We start from the raw sequence: 25519 nt of genomic DNA on the forward strand, positions 1-25519 counted from the left end.
TATACATATATACATAGTGTGAAATAAAATGTTTCTTGGACAAGAAATCCCCTTAAATCCAACTGTTAAAAATAGTACTTCACTCTATTTTTGCTGATTTTCTTTTTAACACCTTAGGTGTCAGAAGACAACCTGGAATGCACTCATCAAGAAAGTTGTTACTTTCTGGCTTAAATATGTAATTCAGGAAGACGGATGCTGCGCGCAAAGGTTTTTAAAAATTGTTTGCACTTGAAATAGTTTAATGCTGTTAAAAAATAACTTTGAGGGCTTCCCTGGTGGCGCAGTGGTTGAGAGTCCGCCTGCCGATGCGGGGGACACGGGTTCGTGCCCCGGTCCGGGAAGATCCCACATGCCGCGGAGCGGCTGGGCCCGTGAGCCACGGCCGCTGAGCCTGCGCGTCCGGAGCCTGTGCTCCGCAGCGGGAGAGGCCACAGCAGTCAGAGGCCCGCGTACCGCAAAAAAAATAATAATAACTTTGAGTATGGGTGTAGTGGGCCTCCAAGGTGTGGCGTGAAGGTGCCCTTTTTAATCTGTTAACATGTAACACTCTTGTTCCAATGCAGTCGGCTCTGTATTATATGTATAAATAATGTCATTCTGCAGTTGGGGAAATGGTTGCTTCAGTAGTACTTTTCATCTTCTAAGAGTGATACTTCTAATTCACAAAAAAATTAAAACTTGCTTGAATATACCATTTGTTTATCTTCTGTTAAATTGGCTCAACTTTTACTGCATTGTTTTTGTTGAATTAAATGTTTACACCATGTCCCTTGCAGCCCTGATGTGAGGCGGGCTCTTCAAGACCGTGGCTCGTCCGGAGAGCCCTGCGGTTCTCTGGCCCCTTCTTGCTGTCTCCCCATCTTCGGCCTTTGTGGGCAGCTGCCCATGCATGCGGACTGCGGTCTCAGGGAACAGTTTTCTCCTTACAGCTTCAAGTCCACGAGTCCACCTTCTGTTGTTGGAAGATCACACACGACTCTGTACGGTGAGTGTGAAAGTGCTTTGTTAAGGATGCAGAGAAAAAAAGGCTGATGACAATTACATGGGATTTTTATCTGGCTGAAGCCAGCTGGTGAGCATCTTGGTCATGCCCACGCCTACTTGTAGGCACTACAGGGGACTAGAATCATGACAGTGTAGCTGCCAAGTACAGGAACTTTTCTCAGTTGAAAAAAATCATACACAGTTGAACCCTTTGAAGGCCTTTTTATGTGGTCAGACTCTAAACCACGAAGTGCCTAAAACACATTTCTCTAAGTGATCCCAATGAACTGGGGGCGCGTCTAAGTGATTTTAGGCTAGAAGAGATGTGTCCACGCTCCATTGCCATCATTTCTGTGAACGTAGCAACAGGATAATGTTACTGTTGCAGAAAAATTCTCATCAGCCTGGGTCTTGGCTTCCTTCTCAGAGGAGAGGAGGGTCAGGGAGCCAGTTCTTCACCAGCCGCCGGCCCAGGAGGGCTGCGCCACGGGGAGACTCCGTCACAGGGCCGGGGAGCCTTCGAGAAAGGTGGAAACCACCACACACCAGGACACCCTCTCGCTGTAAGTGAAAGAAGCAGGATTTATATGTTGGACACATTCAGAATGCCCTTCCTATGAAAACATCAGCACGTTTTAGATAGTTTGGTATTTGTCATCCTAGTCAAAGCACTGGTCACTAAGTGCTGTCCATCACACTGAAGGCCTACGAGGAAGCCACGCGTATTTCTGGAGATCAGAAAAGGCCGCCTTGGAACTCGAGTCCAGAATCCTGAGCCTTGCGGTTCTTCTGGGTCGACTCCTTTGCCTGTGAACTTCCTGCTTGTTTGTAGGAAGTGACGGGTGGGTACCTGGCGGCCCCAGGACAACAGCAGTGTGAAAAGTCCGAGGACCCAGGGCGCGGCCCAGCTCTCGGCGCCCCGAGGCTGACGTCGCTCCGGCCCTATTAGCTACGCCCACCGCCCTCCGTGCGACTCTGCGGTGCAGTTTGCGAGATGCATCCGTGCTGTGAACGCATCTTTTTCTTTTTTCGACTGGTCCCTGGCCAAGTGCTCCAAGATGGCTTCCAAAATCGGCCGGCCTCCTACCCGCCCCCGCCCGCCCCGCCAGCACGCGCCCCGCGGCCGCAGGCCCAGGGCAGAGGGTCCCCAGGCCGGCCCCCACCCCTCCTCTCGGAAGCCACGGAGGGTCGGCTTGGCGCACCCGGTACGCTTCGTCGGCTCTTACTGCTCGCCTGGAGCGCCCTCATCCCTCGGCAGCGTCGCCCCTGCTCTGTCTTCTCGGGAGCAGGTTTACATCAACAGCCGGCAGGGCCGGGCTCCTTGGACTGGGGTGTCCGCCTGCGGCCTCTGCCCCCAACCTCGGCCCCAACCGCGTCTCAAACGTGGATGAGGGCGTCGGTCGGGGTGGTGATGAGGGAGCTCCCTTGCTCGGGTCTGTGGAGACGGGCCCTCCAGTGGCCCCGGGGAGGCTGAGATGGCCCAGCCGCCCGGCCTCGCAACCGGTCAGGTTTGGGGTGCACGGAGACCCACCAGCGCTCTGGCAGCAGGGCCCGGCGGCCTCCTGTGCCCCCAGAGCCTGGCCAGCGCCCGCCTGTCGCCAGGCCCACAGGGCACAGAGACCTAGTGGACGCAGGGGCCCCTGGGGAAACCGGACCCACCCCCTGAAACCGAGGCGGAGGCCCACGGGGCCCAGGGCACCACGCCTGCAGGGAGGAGGGTTCCTTCACAAAAAGGTACAGCTCCGAAGAACTTTAGAGAGGCCCTTCGCGTTTATATACTTAAAGGGGGGGACGATTTCCCTAAATTGTCCTTGCACCTGCCCTCACTTGGAGCCGCGCTCAGAGCGCGGGCCTGTCCGTGGCCTCTCCTGAGTTCGCCGAGCCCGCAGCGCCCCTGGGACGCGGCGCTCCCAGCCCTCTGCCCGCCCCGCCCCGACGCCACTTCCACCCGGGACGTCCCCGAAGCCCCCCAGGTCTCCCCACGTGAACCGGCTCCGCCCCCCCCGGGGCCCCCCCCCCCCCCCCCCCCTGCCCCCCCCCCCCCCGGGCACCGGGAAATGCGGGCCCCGGCCTGCCCCCCCCCCCCCCCCCGTCCACCTCCCCCAGCCCCTCGCCCTGTCCCTCCTGGCCCCTTGCCCTGCCCCTTCCGGCGCCACCAATGCTCTGCCACCTCCCCTCCCTCCCCCACGGGAAACAGGTTTCTTCTTGTGCCCGCTTATTGCTGGCACCCCAGAAACGAAGCTGGGCGCGCCCGCAGGCCATCGGGAAGCAGCGGCCTCTACTCACGGAGGAAGCTGGGCCTTGGGAGCTGGACCGGCGACCTGCCCGCGGCCCGCACCCGGGGGCTCCGAGGGCCGAGCGCCAGCCCGTGTCGTTCCTCAGTGGACGGTCAAGTGAACAGTGAAGCTGTACCGAAGTGTCCCAACAAAGTCAATGCCCCTGATACGCCCACGCAAGTCACAATAAAGGAATGGCTAATCAGGACACATGTTTAACTCAAGATATATTAAGATGCAACACTGTAATGACAGCTTATTGTTTAATAAAAATCAGGGTCTCCAAGGTATAATCTGGAAGCCAAACGTGCTAGGACACTGCTGGTGGATGCACTAAGGAAGGCACCGTGTGCAGAGCCTCGGTGAAACCGGGCCTAAATAATCCATAACGAAGTATAATTTCTGTTTTGATTCATATAAAAAATTACAAAATATTCCCTGCCCCAAATTCTTACGTTACGGAAAGGAACCGAAACCCTAGAATGAGGTGGTTTTACAAAGGTCTGAGACTGGAACCTACAGTACGGCTGCCTTTAGGACGCAAGCAGCCTCGGGCCGGCAGGCTCCAAGCCGAGGTGCTGGTGCTGGTCTGGGGGCAGCTCTCCCGGGACACTCGCTGGGGCCCGGCCGGGTGGGAGTCGCCCCGAGCAGGGGAGCCGCAGCGCCACTCAGTAGCCTCCACCTCTCCGCTCTACTGTGGGCCGGCGGTACTGTTTCAGGTTAGGCTGGATGTCCTTCTGTGTGTCTGTCTGTTAAAGAAAGTGACAGACACTCAGCAGAGGCCGGGATGGGCGCGAGCGCGGCGCCAGGGGAACCGGTGGGACGCCCACCTTCTGGTTCGGGCCAACACACTTCGGGGGTCTCAGCACCGGGACCTTCCGGGTCGCTCCGGGGGCAACCACTGACTGCAGCGCTGGGCTGTAGTACAAGGGCTGCTTGGTCACTCCCGATAGCTTGAGCTTGGGCAGTGCCATCACGTAGGCTGGTCCGTGTCTCCTGGGATGGTCCTTCTCTTGCTTTAGGGGCTGTTTCTAGAAATAAAGCAAAGGTCAGATGAACATACAATGCTTCCACTTCGTGGGGATTAGGAGAAGCAAAGGGGGCTCTTTTGGACTACTTTTGCCTCATACAATTTCTTGACCGTGAGGTGTGACGGTGTGGTGACTGGACAACACGTAGCGCGTCCCAGCCCCCTAGATGTGCGGTGGCCGCTCCCTGGGCCGGGGCCAGGGCGGACAGCGGGGGAGGCCGCGCTGACGCACGTGCAGCTCCAAGGGCCGAGGCCACGGTGACGCTTCCCGCTCGGATTCCCTGAGGTCGGCCAAAGCGGCCTGCAGCCAGCTTCTGTGTGGCCAGTGCGCTAAGAATGGATTTCACATCTTCTAATAGTTGGAGAAAATTTCACGGCACGTGATTCTGAGACTCCAGTTTCAGGGTCCACAGTTTTATTGAAACCCATCCCCCACCATTCGTTTTTTTTTTTTTGCGGTCCGCGGGCCTCTCACTGCTGTGGCCTCTCCCGTTGCGGAGCACAGGCTCCGGACGCGCAGGCTCAGCGGCCACGGCTCACGGGCCCAGCCGCTCTGCGGCATGTGGGATCTTCCCAGACCAGGGCACGAGCCTGTGTCCCCTGCATCGGCAGGCGGACTCTCAACCACTGCGCCACCAGGGAAGCCCCCCCACCATTCGTTTACGTATGGTCCGCGGCGCCACCGGCCAGAAGAGTGGGCAGTCGCGCCAGACCTTATGGCCGGCACAGCCTGAACCCTCACTCCGGGGCCCTGGCAGACAGCGTGCGCCTCGGCTCTGCCGCGGGGGCGCCCGCGGCGGGTGCCAACTGCTGACCAAGAGGGAGAGGAGGCCCGGCAGGGAGGGCAGTTAGGGGCAAAGTGAGGGAGGCTCAGCGGGGGGGCGCTTCGTCCCCGGTTGGCGGCCTGAGCAGCTGAAGGGGAGCCGCCTTCACCCACCCTTGGAGGGAAGGCACGGGGACAGAGGCAGGTCTGGGGGAAGAGACAGGAGATCGGGTTTGAACAAGTCTGTCTTTTGGACATTCAGCTGGAGCCGTCAAGCAGGTGTCTGGACACGGGGGTCCGGATTTCTGGAAAGCAGCCTGGCTGCAGGTATACCTGCGTCCTCGGCTCCCAGCGCAGAGTGACACTCAACAGATGCTGGGCTGAGTGAGAAACGATGGAAGGCCACGGTTACCACAGAGCTCGGTGCCAGCCCACAACTGTAAAGCTGGGGGAGCCGAGCAAAGGGGGCCCCACGGCACACGAGAGAAAGGGGAAGCTATCGCGGGATGCAGCTCTGCTTTCTACACCAAGAAGCGCGCAAGGCCACCTCTGTGCCAGGCGCCGTGCTCCTCTGGGGCTGCTGCTCTCGCAGGGGCTCAGCGGCCGAGTAGGGACGGTCACCTGGGCCAGTGTTGGCTTCCTGTGCCCCGGCTAGGGTCCTCTGCGGGCACAACGTGCTTGGGCACCGGCCTGGCCCTGCGGCTGGGAGGATCCCAGCCCGCGACACTGTGGACCTTAGCTGGGGGCGCAGAAAGGCCGGGGGCGCAGAGGTACCACCTGGCGTGGCGGCAGGTCGCTGACGGGCGCACTTTCCAGGCAGATGTGGCACCTCCCCAGGTGGCATCTGCGTCAGAGAGACACGGGCCCCTGAGGGTGTCCAGTCCCAGCTCAGACGGCCTGATCGCTCAGTACCTGCTTGCTGCCCTCCTGTGCCGGCTGCCAGTTGTTACTGAGTAGTTCCGGTGTCACCGGCCGCTTGGGGCAGAGAGCGGAGGCCTTCCTCCTGGGCCTGGCTGGAGCCTGCTTCTCAGCTGCCCTACAGGACGGAAGGGGCAAGGGGCGCCTCTGCTGAGAACCTGGCCGCCACAGGGCTTGTCGGCCTCCTCTGTCCCCAGTGTGGGCTTGTGCCTGTCGCCCCTCCTCTCACCCGAGGAGCTTTTCTTTTCCTTTCCTGTCTCAGCCTGACAGCCTCTGGGCTCCGGAGCCGTGGGCCCAGCCCTGCCCAGTGACTCGAGGTTCGGGTCAGACGTCACCCCCACGTCACACACGCACGAGGGGACAGAGGGGTGGAGTCCGAAGCCCTCAGGGCAGGTACTTCCAATGGCAGGTGTCGCCCAACACACGCGCCCTGGAACCTCACAGCGAGCGAGCTCAGCCCGCTCCCCCCGCTGTGTGCCACGTGACCCTCCAGGGCTCAACACCACAGCCTTGGCATCAACCGCAAAGCGGCCACAGGCCCTCCCTCCACCCTGCCGTGATGCCACTAATCGCCTCCTTTCGGGGGAAGATACCAGAAAGGAGCAAGGTGCGGGTTCCCAGAGGGACCGGCACTGTTCCCGGGAAGCAGCCACCCATCCGCGTGGCCCACGGGAACCCAGCAGGCGCCTACCTCTGTTCCTGGAAGTAGGGGTGCTGCAGGGCCTGGTGGGCAGTGATTCTCTCATCGGGATCATAGGCCACCATTGCGTGCAGGAGGGAGAGGCATTGCGGGGACAAACTGGCTGTCAGTAGAGGTATTCCTGATCCCTTTTTAAAAGTAAAATCAAAACTCATAGCTCTCGACCTGTATTGAAAGCCCAATGATAATAAACGATCACGCCGTCATTTAGAGCACGTGGCCAGTCCAGCATCACGACCCTACAGGGACCTGCACTGAAGGTAACAGCTTACAATCTAAAAAGGGCAGGGGGCAGGGGGGCATAAAGCCCATAGAATACAAGATCCTCGTGGAAACCGTGGACTTTGGGTGAGAATGACGTGTCAGCACAGGTTTGATGATAGCAGACATGCCACCCCGGGGCCGGTGCTGGTGGCCGGGAGGCTGTGCACTGCGTGGGGCCGGGCGGTAGATGGGAAATCTTTGTACCTTCCGCTCAGTTCTTCTGTGAACCTAAAACCGCTCTAAAAAAATTAAGTCTGTTTTTTTAAAAAGGGTGGGAGGTCGTGAAATCTGTTACGCTGTAAGTGTAAGAAAACTTTTTCTTGAGAAGACTAATACCACATTCCCACCAGAAAAGAATGAAATAAAGTTTTAAAAAAGAAAAAGAAGGGCTTCCCTGGTGGCTCAGTGGTTGAGAGTCCGCCTGCCAATGCAGGGGACACAGGTTCGTGCCCCAGTCTGGGAAGATCCCACATGCCGCGGAGCGGCTGGGCCCGTGAGCCATGGCCACTGAGCCTGCGCGTCCGGAGCCTGTGCTCCGCAACGGAAGAGGCCACAACAGTGAGAGGCCCGCGTACTGGAAAAAAAAAGAAAAAGAAAAAGAAAAGAATCCAGCATGGCTGTCATCTCCTTACCTCCCTAGGGTTCTGGGAGCTGCTGGGTGCTGCCCACGCCCCCGAGTCCCCCTTGAGGGGTCAGGGTGGCCAAGCTGCCGGCTCTGCAGGGTCTGTGCGTGCAGCCTGTGCTGGGGAGCCTTTCCCACCCAAAGACCTCTGTGGCCTGAGTGAACATTCCCGGGACAAAACCCGCGTGCCGGCTCGTGGGGCTGTGAAGAGGCCCCCGGGGGGCGACAGAGGCAGGGCGGGTCCGCGGTGGTGGGGCGGCCTGTGGGCTGCACTTACCGTTTGAACTTGGTGATGGTCTTCCCAGTAGGTGTGCCAATGACGTCGTGGATCCTCGAGATCTGGTCCAACTCGTTGGCTCCGGGGAAGAGGGGCTGCAGGCTGGGCGGGCGGCCAGGGCTGTGGTCAGGGCGGCGGCCTCCCAGCAGAGGGACCTCCAGCCCCCCCGCCCATGCTTGGGCCTTCCTCCTCCTACTGTCCCTACGGGTCGGTGTCTTTCTAAGGGACAGGGCCACACTCCCGTATCTGCACGGCAGGTGCCTCTGCCGGCTGAGAGATGAAAGCCCCCAGAGCCTCCTTACGGCCCGGGGAGTTTAATTGACAAAAATTCAGGCTGGGTCAGGTCGGGCTGTGTAGACAAATGAGGTCCAAGGAGCGTTTTGGTTTTGGAGCAGTCACGGATTTGGGAATTGTGGATAAAAGATTTTAGACCCATACACATTACAGGCCACAAAGAAGAGTTTAAAAACGTAGCTCTGGGCTTCCCTGGTGGCGCAGTGGTTGAGAGTCCGCCTGCCGATGCAGGGGACACGGGTTCGTGCCCCGGTCCGGGAAGATCCCACATGCCGCGGAGCGGCTGGGCCCGTGAGCCACAGCCGCTGAGCCTGCGTGTCCAGAGCTTGTGCTCCGCAACGGGAGAGGCCACAGTGGTGAGAGGCCCGTGTACCGCAAAAAAAAAACAAACAAAAAAAACGTAGCTCTGACGGTAAGATGACTTCTATTCAGGGAAAACGGCAGGAGCTCAGGCCGCAGGGGAGAATAGGAAACGCAGAGGAGCTGGACGCCTCTGAGGTGCGGCAGGCCGGGCACAGAGTGCAGTCAGCGAGGCTCAGCGTAGGCTGCCCAATGCCCCGAGTGGATGCCGCCAGCACCAGCGCCTCTGACATCCCTCCAAACTGACTCAGGGATTTTAGCACGGGAGAAAAGATCATTTGTTGGTACTTTAGTATCAGTGAAATCACCACTCTCCTTTCCAAAAATAACAGTCACTTATCAATACAAATGATCTAGAATCGGAAGGCGTGTCCCGAAGGGCCCAAACGTCTGTATTTATCAAGGGGTCAGTTGAGCAGGCGGGACTGGACGACCCGGGTCCTGCCTGCGCTGGGCTGTACCATCCTGACGTGCATCACCCCAAGGTTAAACCCACCCACCCGTCCTGCATGACCCACTACGAGCAGGTGCCGCCCCACCTCCTCCCGGGGCTTCTTCCACCCAGTGCCCCCGCCGCCGGTGGATGGAACAGGCCCTCCTCCCTTCCCGGGCCTCTGCCCTGGCCCTGCTGCGCCCAGCGGTAAAGCACAAAGGCTGGGGGAGGGGAGGACGGTTAGGGCTGGGGCTTCCTGGACTCCATCCAGCTCGCCCTCACTCCCGGGGCCAGAGCACCCCACCCGAGCGACTGCACTCTGAGGGTAGACCGGGGGGCACCGCTCGCACCCCGCCCCCATGGCAGGCCCCACGAGGTGGCAGTAAGCACGCCTCGACTCTGTTCCTTCATTTGTCTTCATCAATCCTGTCGCTGATGGGGCCAATTGGAGAGGCCCACCGACCCAGGGCCGGGGCGGGCCAGTGGGAAAGAAGTAACTGACAGTGTTCTTTCCTCCACACCCAGAAAGCAAGGACAAGCGCTTGACACCTCTCCTGTCGAGTTAAAAAACCACCATGACACCAGGACTGTAAACTCGGCACCGCAGAGGGAGGGACTGGCACGAAGCCACTGGACGGCCGAGCCCCGCGTGGACCGGCCTCAGGACCCTGACGCAGCCCCCCAGCCCAGCAGCAGCTGCAACTCGGGCACCACCTGGCCATCTCATAGAGCACGCAGCCCGCGCTCCACAGGTCCATCTTGTAGGTATAGAAGCCATCAGTGAGGAGACACTCTGGGGCCCGGTACCAGCGGGTGGAGATGTATTCCGTGTACGGCTGCTTAGAATAGATACTCCGGCAGGACCCAAAGTCCCCTAATTTCAGGACATCCTGCTGCAAGGGGGGAGAGAAGCAGGGACAAATAACATCTCATCAAGCAGCGACTGTAATACAAACCATTTCAAATATTTATGCACCAACGGGAAAATTCCTAGCACATAAACTAGCTTGTAGAACATAAAGTACTGGCTTCATAAGCACCTGAAGTAGCCTGTAGCAGGTGAGGAAGCGGTATTTCTCTTCAGTGGAACACATTTACGAATATTCTGGCTATGTTTAACAGACATTTCAAAACGTCTACAGGTTGTGGAAATTTTTAAGTCGCAGCGTAAGTCTACAGATGAACTCTACACCCTGGTCACATGCCCTGTTATGCCTCAAACTCCCCACCGCGTCCAGTGCTTCTGGAAGCTTGGTTCCCATTCGGGGGAGGCTGGGGGCCTGGCCTACACCACGTGGGATCCTTGAAGGAAGTCAGACAGCCCAGGGAAACAGGTTTCAAGGTGTTTCTTCCATCTTCTCTACCTCTCACATTCAAGTAATAAAATTCATGCCGTCGATAAATTTGAAGCCTCGGGCACCTACAGCCAGAGCAAACATTAAGCAGCAGTTCTCTTAGCCGGATTACCAAGAAGCCTACCCTAACAGCCTTTTACCTCTGTTCCCATTCCCCAATACGTTCAACAAAAATTACAAGGCATATTAAAAGGCAAGAAAAAACAGTCGGAAGAGACAAAGCATGCATCAAAACCAGACTCAGATACGGCGCAGGTTTTAGAATTTTAGAATTCCCAGACAGGAAATTTATAATAACTATGGTTAATTTGTTAAGGGCTCTAATGGAAAAAGAAGACAGCGTGAAAGTTCAGATGGGAAACGTAAGCAGAGAGATGGAAACCCTAAGAAAACATCAAAAGGAAACACTAGAAATAAAAAACACTGTAACAGGGACTTGCCTGGTGGCACAGCGGTTAAGAATCCACCTGCCAATGCAGGGGACATGGGTTCAAGCCCTGATCCAGGAAGATCCCACATGCCGTGGAGCAACTAAGCCCGTGAGCCACAACTGCTGAGCCCACGTGCCTAGAGCCCGTGCTCCGCAACAAGAGAAGCCACCGCAATGAGAAGCCCGCGCACCGCAACGAAGAGTAGACCCCACTCGCCGCAGCTAGAGGAAGCCCGTGTACAGCAACAAAGACCCAACACAGCCAAAAATAAGTAAATTAATTTATTTAAAAAAAAAAGAAGACACCACAATGAGAAGCCCGCGCACCACAACGAAGAGTAGCCCCCGCTCGCCACAACTGGAAAAAGCTGGCATGCAGCAACAAAGACCCAACGCAGCAAAAAATTTAAAAAATTAAAAACAAACAAACAAAAAACACTGTAACAAACATTTTAAAAGACTTTGATAGACTCAACACAGCCAAGGAAAGAATCAGTGAGCTTGAAGATATGCCAATAGAAACTTCCCAAACCGAAATGCCAAGCAATAGAGGAACGTCAAAAACAAAACCGAACATCCAAGAACTGTGGGACAATTTCAAAAGGCGCGGCGCACACACTACAATGTGGTTGAACCTCAACATAACGATGCTGAGTGAAACAGACCAAGGAAGGGTATATGCTATGTAATTCCACTTATAGAACGTTCTAGCTCGTCTTTGCCTGGGGACAAGGGACAGGGGGCAAGGATTACCAAAGGGCAAGAGGGGGCTTTCAGGGGTTTTGGATTTGTTTGTGAAGTTGACTGGGATGATGGATTCGTGGGTGTACGCATATGCCCAAACGGAGCAAATTGTACACAGGCATAGTTGAAGGGCTTTCAAGTGAGACGTATCAGAGCTCAAATCCTGCTTCTCCCACTTTTATCTTTAGAGTGTTTAGCATGATGATTTGAGGGGGGTTTATTTTGTATATAGTATAAGGAGGGCGCCTTCTTCCAGATGCACAGTTATGCTGATGGCATTTACTAAATTAACCATTTGTTCCCAAACTGGAAGGAAAGAACCAAACATGTTATAACAAACATGGTATCCACTGGGATTGAAAACATATCCAGGGAAAAGTTTTTATATTCTACCTTTCTTCTGATATCAATTTTTCATATAAAAGTTCTTACCTTTATTAATATATTTTCTGGTTTTACATCTCTGTGAAATATTCCATTTCTGCATTCAATATAAAAGGGAGGATAGAATTAATTGTGCCTCGTTCATTCCAATTCTTTTATACTATATTCTTAATGAACGGTAATACATTTTATTAACTTGAAAGCTGCCAGGTCTCCAAGTGCCTACCTGTGCATGTGATCAAGGGATTTACACAGCTGGTACATATAGTGCATAATTTTTTTTTCCGATAATGGGTGTCTTCTCCCTGTGCAGTCAAGGAAATAGCCAGATATGGTTACCAATGATCTGTATCCCCTTTTTCGAAACGAAAGATGGAATCCATTTTTATTTAGCAATGTGTGAAAATCTAACTTCCTCAGTGAAAATAACCCGGAGTAGTTCTAGGAAGTATGGAGTCTACCTACAGAATATGCCATTTAGAATTCTACATACTGGCATGATTTCATTTAAAATCACAGAGCGCCAGGCCTTCTGAGTGCAGTCAGAACAGTGCTGAGCGGATCACCGCAAGGGCAGCTCGGTATGGAGGTCCTAACACAGCCTCGGGTGGGCCTCCAGGGCACCCTCCTTCACGCTGATTATGAGCTCAAATCCAGGGTTTTCCTCGGCTTCCTGGCTACGTGGAGATCTCCGTCTTTAAGGGGATGGATTACGTTTTCTTAACCCAAGAAGACCAATGGCTGCTCTCACTCGCACAGCCGCACGTTCCTCTCTCACAGAAGGAAGCAGTCACTGGGCGCCGGCTGACAGCGCCCTGCAGCAGCCTGTAAGCTACACCTTCTCCCCTCCTGCAGCTTTCAGGATGCTCCAAAGCTCTTAATACCACACTCCAGCGTCAGAGCTGCCCTTGCTCTCGAAGGTGTCACATTTTACTTGATTTTAATATCAGAGGTATGTGTTTCTAAGCCATTAGGTTTTAAATCTGCAAAATACCCACTCTCACCTAACAACTCAGAAAACCACTTTCCCCTCCCTCCGTGAGCACATATCCCTCTAGACATTTTTCATCCTAAGCTTGCAATTTCTGTCGAAAAATTAATGTATTCTTTTTCTCGCATAACAAGACTGTTTATGTTAATAATAGAAAGTAATTTAAATTACAAAGCGTCTAAGTGCAATGAATTTTTTCCAAGACATACTATAATCCTTTTATTCTGTTTCACGTAATTTATCATCAGTTTTCCAGAATTTAAATTGAAAGAATTAAAACTAAGACTTTGTCAGCTTCCCCCCACTTGAGGAATTTTATCAAATTATTATCTACATAAAGGTGAAAAGAAAGTAAAATTTCTACTCTCTGTCACATGCGAGGCTGGACGAACCTTCGTGAGGCTCGGCCCTCTTCGGGCAGGGGGTCTCGCTGCCCACTGACTAGCCCGGCTCTCCAGACACCCCTTGGCAGACTCCCTCCCAGCACAGGGCTCTCAGGACCCAGGAGCCCCCGAGTCCCCGGGGCTTGTGAAGATACAGAATGCCCCATCATCAGCCCCGGCACTCCTGGTTCAGTAGGTCTGCGGCGGGGCCCCAGAAGCTGCCTTTCCAGCAAGTTCTCAGAATGGGCCGCCAGGCCTGGTCCCTCCCCTTAGGAACTGCACCCCATCACATCCTGCTTGTTTATAGAAGGCTCCAGCCACATTCACTCAGGGACATTTCTGCGCGCCCCCAAAGCTCTCCTGCTGCATCCTGTACTCACGCTGCTCTGTTCCTAGAAGCACCCTTCCCAGCCACGTCCACACGTCCACATCTTATAGCGTACAACTGCCGTTACAGTCATCTGAACTTGAACTCAGAAAAGGTGGACTCTTTTAGGAAAGGTCTAATCCATCCAACCTTCATAAGCACCTAGGGAGCTTTGAAAAAGTAGATTCCAAGGCCCAAACCTAGACCCAGTGAATCACAAATCCAGGCAGGTGGGCCAGGAATCTGCATTTTTGGCTGCCTTCAGTCCCCAGTGGCAGAGGACTCTTGGGATGCCTGCCCTTCCTTTCCTCCTGGGCCTCCCCTGCTCCCCCCATTCACAGCCGTGGGGCAAGGCCACGACTCCCTCCCCTGTCCTCCGTGAGAGCGCCTGCCTGCACACGGGGGCTCCAGGTGGACAGAGGGGCCCTCATGAGCCATGTGGGCCACTGGTCTGAACCATCGGAGTCCACACCCTTGACAAGGAGGGGACTGACCGCGGACTTTCACACTATTTTCCCAAAACAAGATCCTAACTCGCCAGGTTCCCACCAGATGCTTGCTCACAAACATCTTGAAACAAACACACATAGTGCAATTAATAAACCACTCTGAAGCTCCTGGTATGACCCTTTACTGAATGCCAGCTGACTGCAAACAGTATTTCTCTCTTTTGGCTCTCCCGACCAAATTAATTCTCCCAAGTTAATTTTTACCCAATATTCTCATTAAGAAGGTACTAAAAAATGTCATATACAATACCAGCAATGTAAAAAGTCTGAAGTGAACACAGTGATCAACTATGGCATTGGCTGTCAGTACTAACAGAAGGAAGAGGGCCTCCAGTGTAGCCAGCACTGCAATAGAATATCCAGCACACTGCCTTCTCCCAAGAGACCCTGTACCCAGGCCTGCGCCTGGCTTTCCTGGTCAGGCTTGGGGGTGCATTCTGGGTCCACCATGCACAGCCAAATGCCCACAGTCTACACTTGGGCCCAGAGGCTATGCCCTGCGGCACGTGTGAGCACGTGTTTGCCATCGGTGTTTTCCAAAGGAGAGCCTTGCCTGCTGGCACACTGTTCTGAGAGAAGTTACAGGGTAGCAGGTGGGGTGTCAGGCTCAGCATGGAGCTGGAGCCGTCACCAGCACCCCTCTCTCAGCAAGACAAAATTCCAGGAGGGGTCCTCCCAGTTCTGCTCTTTGAAGCTGGCTCGTCTCAGGCAAGTGCTCTAAGTTCTTGGAAGTTCAATTGCCTCACCTCTATAATGGAGTTGAGCTCACAGAAATGGGAAGAGCAAATGCAGGAACACAGAGCAAGCACACTATAAACTGTAAAGTCATAACGATGATGATGGTAATGACAGCAGCTGACCTTGACCGAAGGCTACACAAGCCAGCACTGTGCCAAACACCTCACACATATTATTACTCCTCACAACAACCCTAAGAGTCAGACACTATGATTATCCCCATTTGATAGACAAGGACTAAGGCTCAAAGGGCCTAACCAGGACCGACCATCATGAAGTGCACACGGCACTGCGCATGCTCTACCCAGTGTGTTGACGTGGGACATCCAAGCTGCGTCAACACAGCCAAACTGGAGCGGCCCTTCCCAGAAGCACCTGCATTAAAAGTAACAGGATGGGCTTCCCTGGTAGCGCAGCGGTTAAGAATCCTCCTGCCAAGGCAGGGGACACGGGTTCGAGCCCTGGTCTGGGAAGATCCCACATGCCGCGGAGCAACTAAGCCCATGAGCCACAACTACTGAGCCTGCGCGTTGCAACTACTGAAGCCCGCACGCCTAGAGCTCATGCTCCGCAACAAGAGAAGCCACAGCACTGAGAAGCCCGCGCACCGCAGCGAAGAACAGCCCCCGCTCGCCTCAACTAGAGAAAGCCCGTGCGCAGCAATGGAGACCCAACGCAGCCAAAAATAAATAAATAAAATAAATTTATTTTTTAAAAAAAAAGAGAGAAAGGAAATGAATGAGCACTCTGCAATACAGGGGACTTCATAAGAATGCGAACAGAAGGAAGTTCCCTCTCAGAGGGATTATCTGAGCAGGGAGCCCTGCCTCATTCTGAAGCATAGAGTAGAATGTCGAGCAGCAGAGCCGGGAAAGATGCTAGAAGGGGACAGGCTTGAGGAAGGGCTGAGCCGCCGCCGCCCTCTGCGCCCTCCTCACCACGTCACCCAGCCGGCCTGAACGCCTCGTGGCTTTGCTCGTTTGCAGCTGAGTTCTGAGCAGACAAGACTGCCAGAAAAACACCTCCCATGAGTACTGTACGTGTACAGCCCAGTACCGTATATTTAGATGAAACTACTGCACAAATGATTTTGAGAACTAAAACAAATATATGGGAACTACAAGCTCTAAAAGACCTTAGATTAGCTTTGAAATTATTCTACGTACCTCGTATTAGTTCATAAATATTCATGTCCATAAGTTCACATATTAGTGCAAGAGAACCAGATTTTCTGTCACTGAAGAAAAAAGCAGGTTTTTAAAATGTTTTCTTTTTCTTGTCTTCATCAGAAAAAATAACCAAATATTTAATTCATTTGTAAACACTTCTGATAAACACAAAGCACTCCTATATCAGACAAAGATTAAAGTGTAATGATTGAAACAGCAGAAGTTTTGATTTTTAATCAATGTTTCAGGCAAAAATAATTTAAATAATAGTAAAACTCTACTTCAGGCAAAAATTCTAAAAGCCCCCCTCCCCACAATTTTTAAAGAGAAGTGTCTTGAAAATCGAAAAGTTAACTACCAGCAGAAAGAAGAAATGAGGCTTGAGGAGTTGTAGAAGCAAAACAAAGAAAGCAGGATTTGATTCATGCTCTGTGGCTGCAAATGTAGTTTTAATTTACCTAAATTACTTCCATGTGATTGGGATACAGCCCAGTGCAGGGAGCAAAACCAAAAATCCAGCCGAGGCAAAAAGGAGGAAGATGAGTCACATCACACCCCTGCAGTGTCACCCCCGGACCCTGCTCCAGGCGCCTCTGGTGGGGCTGGAAGGGGTCCCTGCTGTCACCAAGGACTGTCAGGAGGCCCACGTGCAACCGTGCACAGAAGTGCTTTGCAAAGTGCACATAAAGCACCCTCAGCACAGGCAGTGCTGTGACCGTCACACGCAGACTGCGGTCTCTGGATCTGGCCCCAACTAATGGCTCAGAGCACGCGGGCCAGGACGCCACACAGCCATGACAAGACATTGCATTTTGAGTTTAGAACTGTTCAGCCTCCTGAACGGTTAAAATCTCCTGCACTTTAAGGGTCAGAGGCTGCGGTTTCTCGGCTGGCTGTACAGGCCAGGCTTCCTGCTGAGGGGTGCCTTCTCAGAGCTCCAGGCCAGGACCCCAGCCCCAGCCCCTGGCAGACAAGCCCCTCCAGACAAGCTGTGCTCTGCCTTCTTGATCAACAGGTGAACCTTACGGAAGCTACTCTATAATTAGAAGAGAAATTAAAAGTCCCCTGAAATTATGTCAATTGTAGTAAGAAAGGCTGCATGAGACCACACAGAGATGGCAAGTGGCAGCAATAAAGTGCAGCTCCTGAAAGAGGACAACAGGGCCTTTCCCAGTAGGTCACAACTCACACTCGGATGCCCAGGGCCACCACCGTCTACACAGAAGCCCAACTGCTACAGGAGAGGAACCATTTGAATGCTGTTTGCTTTTATGATGGGGAGTCACTGAAATGAAGGCCTTTCCACGTTAGGACTCAGATACAGACACTGGTCCAAATAAGTAAGTGACTTAAGATAAAATAAAAATTATTATTCTCTGAGCTACAAAGCAAATATTTAAAATGCCTACCATGGTTTTCTTTCTTAAGAAGAGATTTAATAATTATCATCAATTTTAGATAATGTTTGAAGCCCCATATATACTTACAAAACCACTTCGTGCAAGGTAAGGATGTTTGGGTGTGGATTCAGGTGCCTCAGTGCTTGTATCTCTCGTAGATTGTTCACTTGCTCAATACTATGTAGGTAAAAATAAAAAGCTAAGTTATAATTCAGTCAACTTCAAGCCCCCCTGGTGAATTATTTTAAACATTTAAGAAAGAAACACTCAGGCTTCCCTGGTGGCGCAGTGGTTAGGAATCCACCTGCCAATGCAAGGGACACGGGTTCGAGCCCTGGTCCGGGAAGATCCCACATGCCATGGAGCAACTAAGCCCGTGAGCCACAACTACTGAAGCCACGCGCCTAGAGCCCGTGCTCCACAATGAGAGAAGCCACCACAATGAGAAGCCCATGCACCACAATGAAGAGTAGCCCCTGCTCGCCGCAACTACAGAAAGCCCGTGTGCAGCAACAAAGACCCAACACAGCCAAAAATAAATAAAATTAATTTTAAAAAATGAAAACATATAACCACAAGAAGTCTAGTGTAAAGTTATACAGCAGATTTATTCAGAGCAGTCCAAAACCAGAAACCCAAAAGTTCCTCAACAGGAGACCAGATAAACAAGTTGTTTTGTAGTCATAGATTGGAATGAATACTACTCAGCAGTAAAAAGGTATGAACTACTGGTACGACAGATGAATCTCAAGGACTTTATGCTGTGCTGAAGGAGCTGGACACAAGAGCACAGACTGTGAGATTCCATTTAATATGAATTTCTAGGGACTTCTCTGGTGGTACAGTGGGTAAGACCCCGCGCTCCCAGTGCAAGTGGCCTGGGTTCGATCCTGGTCAGAGAACTAGATCCCACATGCATGCCGCAACTGAGAGTCTGCATGCTGCAAAGAAGATCCCGTGTGCCGCAACAAAGACCCGGTGCAGCCAAAATAAAAAAAAATAAATATATATTTTTAAAATGTAGACATTTGAATTTCTAGAAGAGGATACAGGGAAACAAAACAAAACCCAGAACAGTGGCTACCTGCGATGGGGATGGAGAACTGAGTAAAAAGGAATATGAAGGAATTTTTGAGGGTGACAGAAATGTTCTATGTCTTGATTACATGGAGATATCTACTTGGCAAAATTATACAGTTAAAAAACTTGCATCTCCAGGCTTCTCTGGTGGTACAGTGGTTGAGAGTCCGCCTGCCGATGCAGGGGACACGGGTTCGTGGCCCGGTCCGGGAGGATATCACATGCTGTGGAGCGGCTGGGCCCGTGAGCCATGGCTGCTGAGCCTGCGCGTCCGGAGCCTGTGCTCCGCAATGGGAGAGGCCACAGCAGTGAGAGGCCCGCTTAACGCAAAAAAAAAAAAAAAAAAAAAAAAATGTGCATCTCAACATATGCAAATTTTGCCTTTAAAAAAAAAAAAAATTTTGGGACTTCCCTGGTGGTCCAGTGGCTAAGACTCTGCACTCCCAATGCAGGGGGCCTGGGGTTTGATTCCTCGGCAGGGAGCTAGATCCCACATGCCACAACTAAAAAATCCTGCACACTGCAACGAAGATCCTGCGTGCCGCCAACTAAGACCCGGTGCAGCCAAATACATAAATAAATATTTTTTAAAAAGAATTGTATAATAATAACCAAGTGGGGAAGGAGACTGGGTGGAGGTATAGATTAAATAAAAATCACAGGGGCTTCCTTGGTGGCGCAGTGGTTAAGAATCCACCTGCCAATGCAGGGGACACGGGTTCAATCCCTGGTCCAGGAAGATCCCACATGCCACAGAGCAACTAAGCCCGTGAGCCACAACTACTGAGCCTGCGCTCTAGAGCCCGCAAGGCACAGCTAGTGGAGCCCACATGCCACAACTACTGAAGCCCATGCGCCTAGAGCCAGTGCTGTGCCACAAGAGAAGCCACCGCAATGAGAAGCCCGCCCACTGCAACGATGAGTAGCCCCCACTCACTGCAACTAGACAAAGCCTGCACATAGCAATGAAGACCCAACGCAGCCAAAATATAAAGAAAGAAAAAGAGAAATTTATTAAAAAAAAAAAAACAAACAAGAAAAACAACTGGGTCATGTTGCAGACCTTACACAAGTAACTAACTTCATTATCTCCAAACTAAGACTTTGAGCCACTGAGGAAAACGGTCCTCAGGAGCTGAAAGCACGCCTCCTGACACAGTACTAATGCACTGGTTTATTATACCTTACCCGGACTTCATATGAGCAAAGATTACTGCAAAAGCCATCAATTTCTGGGAGGAGGTGGGGTCAGAGGCTCCAAAACCAAGCTCCTCCGGCCTGTGTGACTCAGCGTGCTTTTCCCGTTACTGACTCTTGTTTCTCACATCACCCACACAGCGGCACGAGGTGACTGAGGGTTCAGTTAGGCAACGATAAGCAGAGCAGAAATGGATTTTTAAAGGAACCTAAAATTATTCTTCAAGTGAATAAGATTAAACTGTTTTATAATGATGATAGATACTCTGGAACTCTAAAAGCTAGAGATATTATTTTCACAGTTGAAAAACAAAAATAAAACCAAAGAACAGCATAAAACTTGTGGATCAAGGATCAGTGACACTGGACCATCCAATAAATTATTAGCAATAATATTCCTAGAAATGACACCAAAAGCAGTTGTCTTTCTTCTAGAACTTTCTTCTAGAAACTATAAAGTCATTTCTTCCTGTAAATCAGAAATAACAGAAATACCCTTTTCAACGTTAGAAGCTATGTGCAATATGACTCATTCCGGACCCTCTATGGTCATTTTCTGCTTGTTTTTTTTATATAAGTTTATTTATTTATTTTTGGCTGCGTTGGGTCTTCGTTGCTGTGTGCGGGCTTTCTCTAGTTGCGGCGAGTGGGGCTATTCTTTGTTGTGGTGCGCGGGCTTGTCATTGTAGTGGCTTCTCTTGTTGCGGAGCACGGGCTCTAGGCACGCGGGCTCAGTAGTTGTGGTTCACGGGCTCAAGAGCGCAGGCTCAGTAGTTGTGGCGCACGGGCTTAGTTGCTCCGCGGCATGTGGGATCTTCCCAGACCAGGGCTCGAACCCGTGTCCCCTGAATTAGCAGGGCTCAAACCCATGTCCCCTGAATTAGCAGATTCTTAACCACTGTGCCACCAGGGAAGTCCTGTTTTGATTTGTTTTTTACTTTTAATTTTGAAATTATTTTAGACTAACAGAAGAGTTGCAACAATAGTAAAGGAAGTCCCCTTCACCTAGCTTCCCCTAATGTTAACATCTTACATAACATTTATCAAAACTAAAAATTAACATTGGTACAAATCTATTAACTACACTAGACACTTTATTTGGATTTCCCCGGTTCTTCCATTAATGTCTTTTTCTCTTCCAGGATCCAGGAGACCACACTGCAATTAAGATGTCATGTCCCCTCAGTCACCTCCACTCTGCGACAGCTCCACAGTCTGTCTTTGCTTTTCGTTATCTTCACAGTTTTGAGGAGTACTGGGCAGGTATTTTGTAGAATGCCCCTCAGTTTGGTCTCTTCTGATGTATTCTCATAATTCAGCCGAGATTATGGATCCGTGGGAAAGAACACCACGGAGGCGACATGCTCTTCCCGTGCTGCTTTATCAGAAGGTACGTGATATCAATATGTCTTATTACTGATGATGTTAATCTTAATCATTTAGTTAAGCTGGTATCTACCAGGTCTCTCATTGTAAAGCTACTATCTTTCCCTTTCTATTTTCTATTCTTTATCAGCAAGTTAGCAAGTCCAGCCCACAGTCAAATGGAAGGAAATTAAGCCCCACCTCCTGGAAGAAGGAATATCAAACAATTTGTGGATATAAGTTAAAACCACCACAGTGATTAATAAATATTTGGGAGGAGATCACTCGAGGCTGTGCAGAAATTCCGTTCTATTTATTTATTTAAACTTTTTTGGCCATACCACAGGGCATGCAGGATCTCAGCTCCCTGACCAGGGATCGAACCCGTGGCCCCTGCAGTGGAAGATCGGAGTCTTAACCACCGGACCACCAGGGAAGTCCCAGAAATCCTGTTCTCTTTAAAGTTTCACCTTACTAATTTTAGCATTCATCAGTTTATCTTGCCTGCAGAAATTATTACTATGTATTCTAATGATGATTTTCCATTTCCCTCATTCCTCTGTATTTATGAATTAGAATTCTTCTGTAAGGAAGAATTTTCCCCTCATCCCAATTTGTTTATTCATTCGGCCATTTATTTACATCAGTATGCACTCATGGTTATTTGAATGAAGAGGGAGAGAGAGAGGTGCACACATGGGTTAGTATACATACACACTAGCTCTGTCTGCTCAGAGGACCCAGACGTGCTGACATTGCAGGAGCAATGAGCATACCTGGTGCCAAGGTCTGATTTTCTGAATACCTTTCTCTGATAAAAGGGACCAAAACTCCTTTGAGAAATGGAGGATTCTAGGGGCAGGGAAAATACAAGATGAGCTTAGAGAATCTTGTAGTACCAAAAAGTAAAGAAGTGTTAAAAAAAAAAAAAAAAGAAAATGCTGGGTGATGTCAAAGGAACATAGGAGCCAACGTGAAAGTGCTCCCCACGGCCAGAGCGGAACAATTCTCAAATAATGATGGCACTGGATTATAATCGCCTACAGTTTTGGACATGTGTATCAAGAGCAAGTGAGAACTCACAAGAGGAAACCCAAGATCCAATTCCCCGTGGGTTTAGATTACACAGGCTAGCAGACACCTATCAGAACCAAGCTGGAGACTCTGTCCCTGATTCTGGACATCAAAGGGCCACAGGCCACCACCAGCTCAAAGTGCATTTCCTTTTAAGTAAAGGAAATACGTGACAATGGTTGACAATAACTCCCCCCCCAACACACACACACACAAACTTTGAAAAAAAAAAGTAAAGTATCACTGATACTTATCAGTGATACTGTCTGCTCTGTGGATATGGGATCATCAGAACACTGTGCATCGAATTCTCTACCACGAGTAGTTTAAAGGTAAAGACGGAGTGTGGGTGGGGGGAGGCGGGAGATAAAGAAATACAAAGAACTCAGAATACACAGAGGAAGCCATGATAGAAGAGAGGAAAAGCAGAAGCCCCAGTGACTTCAGAGTCTTGGCAGTGGTAGGTAAACACCATATGCTTTGGCCTGGCTCTGCCCACCTAGTGACCTAGAGTGACAACTCTCTAGTAACTTCACATCACTAACCACCTTTCCTCACGTGATTACGCCTACCGTCTGGGGATGTCACGAGGTTGACATTACTGTTCTCCATACTCCCTGACACGGTTAACTGGCCTATACTCCTTCCTGATCTGAAAAACTATCTTTCATACTCAGAGTTTGAAATCAAGGTCTATACCCCAAAACACTTCGGAAGGCTCTACATCAATGTAGGGCAATTACTGTGTTTCTTAAAAACTTTGCTTTAGATATTTAGAGGCTTCAATTCCTTTGAGATTAAAAAAAAAAAAATTGAAGCCAGAGTTTCAAACCTTTTTTTTTTTTTTCCGGTACGCGGGCCTCTCACTGCTGTGGCCTCTTCCGTTGCGGAGCACAGGCTCCGGAAGCGCAGGCTCAGCGGCCATGGCTCATGGGCCCAGCCGCTCCGCGGCATGTGGGATCTTCCCGGACCGGGGCACGAACCCGTGTGCCCTGCCTCGGAGGCGGACTCTCAACCACTGCGCCACCAGGGAAGCCCCAAACATTTTTATTGAAAAGTTTAACAGTTGTAGTGAAGCCATTGTTTACTTCATTATTCTGACAGAGTTTCCTAAACACATCTGGTCTTGGACTCCTTAGTGTAACACATGTGAAGCAGCTGTAAGCTCAAGCACGTTAGGAGGCTGCTCTGTGGGAGAAGCCCCAGCAGTCTCCAAGGGGCTGATCTAGAACCGGAGAGTTGCCCTCTCCACAAACTGCAACTGGTCACTCCCAGGGAATACATTTCTCTAACCCTATCTGAAACTTATTTTTCAATATATTCAATAGTAACTGATTTACAACTAATTAAATCACAAGGACCTCTAATATCTTTCTTTTTAACTTTTTTTTTTTTTTTGACCACATGGCATGTGGGATCCTAGTTCCCTGACCAGGGATCGAACCCACGCCCCCTGCATTGGAAGGGCAGAGTCCTAACCACTGGGCTACCAGGGAAGTCCCCGGACCTCCAATGTCTGAAATCTAAGGTTTCAATTATAAAAATCCAACATATACACAACTCTTAGGAACATATAAACTGTTTAAAGTGAGGCATACTTCTACCACTTAAATTCTTTGTGAACATCAATCACTGATATTGTAGTAAACTTGGACATGAACAAACTCCAGTACGATAATATAAAATTAGCCTATAATCCTCACTGCGCAAAGAACTCTGATATGACATGTTATCACATGAATACAATTTCCCCATTAAGTTGCTCTCATCGATTTAAACCTGTGTCTGCAGATGTAGAGAACAAACGTATGGACGCCAAGGGGGGAAAGTGGCAGGGGTGGTGGTGGTGGTGGGATGAACTGGGAGATTGGGATTGATATGTATAAAATGGATAACTAATAAGAACCTGCTGTATAAAAAAATAAATAAAATAAAATTCAAAAAAAACGAAAACCAAAACCTGTGTCTGTATTTAGTCTCAAATAGGTCTCACATTGCCTACCTTCCAAAGTGCTGTTTCATTTGTTTACATGCATAATAGTTTCCATCTCTCAGGTTCTGCATCTTCACAACTTCAGAAAACGTTCCCTCTCCTATTTTGCCAATTGCTTTATAGTCTATAAATGAAAACAATTATAAAAATAAAAGTTTATTTATGCATCTGTTTTGTACTCACTTCCAGATAGCAGACGTCTTTATCTGTAAAATAATCCAATGGCAATATATTGAGGATACTTCGCCTATGTTTTCTAAGGTTCAGTGTTTCCCTCATTTCAAGAGAGACTGGGTTGTATGTTGGCAACACGCAGTCTCTGCTCCCTCTCGTGCAGCGGGGAACCACATGACTTGAATCCTGACCAGCGAGGAAAGGCTCAGCTCCCCTACGAGATGCTCGCAGACCAAGCATCCACTGAGCCTGTCGGCCCAGGGAAAGTGGCGGGAAGAGTCAGAATGACAATGCGTTGAACACTACTGACTGCCTGGGCAAGAGATCTCAGGACAAAAGTGAGCTCAGGAGAAAACAGCTACTTTCCAAGCAGAAATGGAAGCAATGAGAGAAGTCCAGAAAGCAAAAGTCTCTTTGGGTTGGAAAAGCTTCCGCAGCACAAATAATAGGAGGATAAAACCAAAAAAATCTTGACAGAAAGCAGCTGTGAGACTTGACAAACAACCTAGTCAGCCTTGCACCAAGGTCACGGGAAGGCAGCCACTCCCCACCCAACCCAGGCGCTTGCCTCAGAGAGGAAGGAGGCTCCTGCAGATTGAGACGGAGAAGCAAAGCAGCAAGGCCCCAAAGAAATAAGACAGCTTGAGAAGAATGTTTAGAAAAGAACCTTGAGTGTGGAACTGACCAGAAGCAAACAGATCAGAAACCTATTAAACAAACTTGGACCAAAAGGAGCCCATCACCTTTGGGTCCCAAACCGACATCAACACAGAGCAGGCTTTTAAAACTGTCCCCGCTCCAAAGGAGGGCCTCCCCTTCAACACCTCTTTTAGACAACACCTCTTTTAGACAGAGCACATTTTTAACACCTTGTGTGAATCCTGATTTGAACAAACCAACAGAAAAAAGGCACAACTGTTTTTAGAATAACGTTTTTTAGAAATGATATGTTTAAAGATTTTTAAAGTCCTTTTCTGTTAGCAAGAAGTACTAAACTGTTTTAGGATGAAATGATATTATGTTTAGATTTGCTTTAAAAGTCTATACATTCCCATTCACTTCTGCTGGAAGTATAAACTGGTATAGTCATTTTGGAGGGCAGTTTGACAATATCTATTAAATATTTTAGATGTGTATATCCTTTGACCCAGCAATTCGAATTCTACAACTTATCCTTCAAAACATACTTGCTCAAGTATATGTGAGATGAGAATGTTAGCGTAACATTACTTAATAGGGAAA

General features: G+C 50.5%; 2 protein-coding genes across 2 annotated transcripts in view; one reads left to right on the forward strand and one right to left on the reverse strand.

Annotated features, from left to right (window-relative positions):
• Positions 1 to 326, forward strand: part of WDR20 (WD repeat domain 20) — a 64022-nt gene extending 63696 nt beyond the window's left edge. The window contains exon 3 of the mRNA XM_027120609.1: positions 118 to 326. Within this exon, the coding sequence (XP_026976410.1) occupies positions 118 to 174 (57 nt within the window). The 3' untranslated portion in view covers positions 175 to 326. The remainder of the gene's footprint in view (positions 1 to 117) is intronic.
• A 2827-nt stretch (positions 327 to 3153) lies between these two features.
• Positions 3154 to 25519, reverse strand: part of MOK (MOK protein kinase) — a 47339-nt gene continuing 24973 nt past the window's right edge. The window contains exons 2-12 of the mRNA XM_027120617.1: positions 24113 to 24227; positions 17482 to 17571; positions 15992 to 16062; positions 12064 to 12142; positions 11886 to 11934; positions 9639 to 9817; positions 7838 to 7939; positions 6666 to 6839; positions 5969 to 6092; positions 4094 to 4294; positions 3154 to 4012 (exon numbers count right to left, since the gene is read on the reverse strand). Coding sequence (XP_026976418.1) covers positions 3932 to 4012; positions 4094 to 4294; positions 5969 to 6092; positions 6666 to 6839; positions 7838 to 7939; positions 9639 to 9817; positions 11886 to 11934; positions 12064 to 12142; positions 15992 to 16062; positions 17482 to 17571; positions 24113 to 24227 — 1265 coding nt within the window. The 3' untranslated portion in view covers positions 3154 to 3931. The remainder of the gene's footprint in view (positions 4013 to 4093; positions 4295 to 5968; positions 6093 to 6665; positions 6840 to 7837; positions 7940 to 9638; positions 9818 to 11885; positions 11935 to 12063; positions 12143 to 15991; positions 16063 to 17481; positions 17572 to 24112; positions 24228 to 25519) is intronic.

The sequence above is a fragment of the Aethalodelphis obliquidens genome, unplaced genomic scaffold, assembly GCF_003676395.1.
Source record: "Aethalodelphis obliquidens isolate GAN/ISIS:26980383/991018 unplaced genomic scaffold, ASM367639v1 scaffold21, whole genome shotgun sequence".
Classification (NCBI taxonomy): domain Eukaryota; kingdom Metazoa; phylum Chordata; class Mammalia; order Artiodactyla; family Delphinidae; genus Aethalodelphis; species Aethalodelphis obliquidens.